The 5116-nt window shown below is 28.2% G+C and overlaps 2 protein-coding genes across 3 annotated transcripts in view; one reads left to right on the top strand and one right to left on the bottom strand.

The window, feature by feature from the left end:
• The window catches only part of LOC108752545 (protein flightless-1), a 9027-nt gene extending 6259 nt beyond the window's left edge, over nucleotides 1-2768 (top strand). Inside the window, exons 20-22 of the mRNA XM_018493396.1 lie at nucleotides 850-1032; nucleotides 1150-1263; nucleotides 2600-2768. Of these exons, the coding sequence (XP_018348898.1) occupies nucleotides 850-1032; nucleotides 1150-1263; nucleotides 2600-2734 (432 nt within the window). The 3' untranslated portion in view covers nucleotides 2735-2768. The remainder of the gene's footprint in view (nucleotides 1-849; nucleotides 1033-1149; nucleotides 1264-2599) is intronic.
• Nucleotides 2769-3154: 386 nt separating this feature from the next.
• LOC108752547 (essential MCU regulator, mitochondrial) overlaps nucleotides 3155-5116 on the bottom strand; it is a 3648-nt gene continuing 1686 nt past the window's right edge. The window contains exons 2-3 of one of the 2 annotated variants that reach the window (XM_018493398.1): nucleotides 3929-4013; nucleotides 3167-3228 (exon numbers count right to left, since the gene is read on the bottom strand). The gene's annotated coding sequence lies outside the window, so the exon portion shown is untranslated. Of the gene's footprint in view, nucleotides 3229-3928; nucleotides 4014-5116 lie in introns of both variants that reach the window. The other variant, XM_018493399.1, reaches the window with a different exon arrangement.

Here is a 5116-nt window from a genome sequence, read left to right as displayed (position 1 = left end):
AAGATGAAATTTTTTTATCGAAAATGATACGTTTTTTATTTATCATTTTTATTACAATAAAAAATTTTGTGTTAATTTAACATAAGATGAATATGTTAGAAATTAACATAAATATTATGTAAAAAATTAACACAAAAAGTATAATTTTGACACAATTTTATGTTAAAGCAAATTTTAAATGTTAAATTGACACGTTCATAATGTAAAATTTAACTGAAATTACATGCTATTTTTACATTTTTAATTTAGGCGATGCTTCTGTAATATTACATATACAATATATAGATTTAATAGATATTTACTGTTACAAAGAGAAAATATCTATACTTTTTTACATATAAAATATATAACTAGTTGTACAGAACATATTTCTTTAGTAAAATTAATTAACATTTATAATATATCAAAATTAACATACATTTTATTCATTTATTCTTAGAATTTATATTTTAAAACTACATTATTTTTATGTTCTTTGTTTATTTACCTATAAATTGTGTGATTTTAACACTGAGAAATAAATTTTTATTTAACACAAAATATTCAAATAACACAATCACATTATATTAAATTAACACTCGATATAGCATCGCCATTTTGTGTGATAAAAATTCAAAAAATCTTTTTGTACTTTTGAAAGTTCATATAGTAAAGCCCTTAAGAACGATTTTTGATTGATTTTATTAGTTTACTGCAAAAAATTACCGAAGTTAGGTATCATTTTTAAGCCTCAAGGATAGTGTTTCTCCTTAAATATTCTTTTTGTTCCTACGAAATAAAGTTTGTACCTTATAGATAAAAAAATGTTTTTGTTTTCCATTGTTGATAATAAATATAAATTGAATACAGCCATGGATAAGTCTGCAAGTTTTAAACGAAGGCGAGGAGCCAGATAATTTCTTCTGGGTGGCGCTTGGGGGGAAGAAACCATACGACACTAATGCAGAGTTTATGAATTACACAAGATTATTTAGATGTTCCAATGAGAAAGGGTACTTTACAATCAGCGAGAAGTGCACCGATTTTTGTCAAGTAAATTTTCAATTTCAAATAGGAAAATATTTCGATATTAATAGTAATAGCTTCTAGTATATTATCAGAATTTTTCAGGTTTTTTATAATAAATGAATCATGAGTTATTTTTTGTAGGACGATTTGGCAGATGATGATATAATGATACTCGATAATGGAGAACAAGTATTTCTTTGGCTGGGTACTCGCTGTTCAGAAGTTGAAATCAAACTGGCCTATAAATCAGCTCAGGTAAGTTATACAAGTTTAATCGTCATAATTTTTATAAAAATGCTACAAACATTTTACAAAATAAATTAAGGCTCCCGACTAGTCGCGGCGGCCATGTTGGAATCGTGACATCAAAAGCGAGAAATGACACGTTAATTTATGTTACATGCCATTTGTAAGTAAAGACAATTTGGATAAATCTAATTGACGAAATCGCTTTAAAGCACTTATAAAAATCTATGAATTGCCTTTTCTCCCTTGACAGTCAGTAAATGGCCATAAAAGGCATATGAAGTGAGTCTATATTCGAGCAGAAACACGTTTGACAACTGTTGAAACGAGTAAAAAATACGCTTTTACGTATAAAATTCCAAGATAACTTTAATTTTCGACGATAATTATGAAAAAAAATCGAATAGTTGCAAAAAATACATTTTTCGCTTATAAAATGAAAAATATATCTAATAGGTTAAATCTATGTATGTTTTTTCGTTAGAGAAATGTTTAACGAATGTATCGCGTTACGCGCGTGTATATGTTAACGCTCTCTCGTAATATATTTATATACGTAATATACTTATCTACAAACGTTTTCCGATTTTATGTTAATAAAAAAAGGACTTTGTTGTTCACCAACAAGGAATTAGATGCTTAAATTGTCTTAAAAAAATAGGAAAAAGAATTTACTCATACAAAGATGATATCAACACTAAGAGTTCTAGTTGATTTAGAAGATGCACGGATTGGGAACATATACACGATATCTCTAACTCCCAATGAAGTACCATGATTTGAATGTATCTTCAGTGAAAGGAAACAAGAGTTATAAGGCAAAAAAAAATGACATTGAAAAAAAATTTACAAAATTGTAATATTTGTTAAAATAATACCAATGGGACATTTGCTTATAGTAAATAAATATTTATTTTAAGAAATAATACTTAAATCAAAATATAAATTTTTATTGAATAAATTTTTATTCGCTATAAGCAAATGTCTCATTGATACTATTTTAAACAAATATTTATTAAAATTTCGTAAATTTTTATTTTTAGTATATAAGAAACGAATTACTCATGGTCAATTATCAATTACGTATCCAAGTTTGACGCTTACAATAGCTAAAATGAATGACATCACTTATTTAATTTGAGCATTGAACATCAAAAAACACTTATAAGCATGAGCACTTACAGCGTGTGAGCGTGCAAACCGAATGCAGCCAAAGACATGTCGGCGCGTGGCGCGACTTCTGGTGACTTCGTCAAAGTTCAAGCTTCGCTTTAGGATCCCCTTAATTCTAAATAGATTGATCGATGTAAAATATCAGCAATTTAACATGTTCTTTTTCTTCCAGGTATATATTCAACACTTGCGCGTAAAGCAACCTGACAAACCCCGTAAGTTATTTTTAACTGCCAAAGGTAAAGAATCTAGAAGATTTACGAAATGCTTTCATGGCTGGGGTTTACACAAGAGGCCGCCGCAGTAAAATCAAGTCAATGTTCACTACGCTTACCGTTTGGAGTTAGTTTTATATGCAGGCAGGGTATGACACAAGCGCAACATTTTTATGTAGATTCCTAATGTGTCGCAATCGTCGTTCTTATTCGTGTTTCATATGCCGGCCAAACGGAGGTCCATTGCAATAATCTGTGTGTCCTCGATGCAAACGATCAATCTAGATCAGGAAATAAAATAATTGTTCACTAAATAACAACGAATCTAACTTTTAAATAACTATATTTTCACGTTTGCTTGTTTGCTTTTAACTTACTGAATAATTCTTCACCGATTGCTTTCTTGAATACTATGCGTCTGCTTGTATACGTAATTTAATTCAGATTTCTATTTATTAGCACGGGCACTTTTTCGACTCAGTCTCATTTTTTAATACAAACGGATGCAAGTACAAAGAGTTTTTTCTCGTATTTCCACCTTTAAGTCCAACAAGATTCTCTCTGTGATGCGATTCTCTATTTTACACTGTGAAACAGATTCTACCTTATAATCGTTATTATCCATGCTCTGTGTATTCAAAGAGACTTATTTATTTATTTATTGACATATATATCTCCATATTTATAAACTTTCGTACAGACTAGACTATGTATCCGTTTTTTTTATTTTCCGCAAGTTTACGTTTCAGGTAATGTGTTAGACATTTTTAAAAATTGTTCGATGAATTGTGATACAAATGTTTATCGTCGAATTGTAATGTAAAAAAAACATTTTCATTTTTTTTGTAGAAAAGTAATAATTCTTATATAAGAAGAGATAAATCAATTTGTATAGTCCTGAAAGGGTTAAAGTAAGATTTTTTTTTTATAAGTTTTCTAGATTTGCACTATGCTTCTAGCAAACACTGTATAAACTGCCAATTTTGAGCAGATTATTGGAAATCGCATTTGGAAATTTGTGAATATTAATCGAAGACTGAAAAGAGATACATGTAATTACAATCGCATGTACACATCTGATTAACACCGCCCGATTGTACAGATGCCATAATGAGCGTTTTTGTATTACTTACATTGTATTTAACACAATTTATTTATAGATATAATATATACATAGATTTATAAATACATAGATTTTGTAAAACTTCTACTTAACAACAATTGTATAAATAAATATTTCTATGATAATTTACATAATCTCAGGTATTGAAGCTTAAGTAAGGTACCTAAGTAATATAACGGAAGAGATTTCTCTTCCTCTATTTCATATACACTTGCTGATCTTATATCACTGCAACGTCTAACTTGAATCTGAAAACAAGTCAGATAATATTTTAAACTAGGCAAAAAGTAGTCAACAAAAATCAAAATTTGAAATTATAGTCAATCAAAATGTAAAAATTACAGGTGTCAGCAGTCATGTTAGAATTGACAAAATATATTATTGAAATATATATATAATTAGTAGATTAAATTTAAAATTATTTGTTTATTTAATTTATAAAATTATAGGAAAAAGAAGAAATATTATATAAAACATATAAAAAATATATACATTTTCACGCCGACCGGGGTCATTCTCAATGTTAGAAAAATTAAAAAATAAAAATAATAATGTTACAATAATTGTCGGATTCGCATATTAAAATAATTCTATACGTTATGTAGTAAAATTAAAAAATGTAGATACATATCGAATGCTCCTATATTCCCTCTTTGTTAACCCGGCGTGAGCTAGGTGGTAAATTGATATTTCGACTGCTAAGCAGGGTGTGACATACCGAACTTGTTTGACAGATTTTTTGTACTAATTTTAAGTAATATTATCTAAAAGTACTTCATAAGACAACGGATCTCCTATTAAATAAAAACTACAAATAAAATATTCAGAATTATAAGAAAATTATGTTTATTAAAATTTTAATCAAGTCAGTAACAATTTTAAACGTTAAAGATATCAATGTGTCCAGAAACATCTGTATCGACTTAAAATTAAAGTAAGAAATAAAAAAATAGTCTTCCTTCTTTTTAACAAATAAACTAAAAAAAAAAAAAAAAAAAACAAATAGTAAAATCTTAGCAGCTGATTTTCACAAAGTTCTGCGTTTGTAATGCAGTCTGCACTGAATATGACATGTTCCATGCACAATGGCAGCAAGTGATACAGAAATATTTAGTTTTTCTGTCTTCTTACCTCTCCCCACATTCTTATCCTTAGCTACTCGATGTATCAATCAACGCAAACGACGCAAAGTAAATAAAAATCATAAATCAAAATCGATTAAGTATGATATACCCGACCTAGCTCATAGCAGATTAAGAATCTGTGTGGTCCATTGAAATATTAAATATAATATGAAAATGATCAATATGATTGGAACGCTAGTGGTGTTCTCATTTTTCTTAGAACAAGT

Source organism: Trachymyrmex septentrionalis, unplaced genomic scaffold, assembly GCF_001594115.1.
Source record: "Trachymyrmex septentrionalis isolate Tsep2-gDNA-1 unplaced genomic scaffold, Tsep1.0 scaffold60, whole genome shotgun sequence".
Taxonomy (NCBI): Eukaryota; Metazoa; Arthropoda; class Insecta; order Hymenoptera; family Formicidae; genus Trachymyrmex; species Trachymyrmex septentrionalis.
This window is presented reverse-complemented; position numbering and strand designations above follow the sequence as displayed.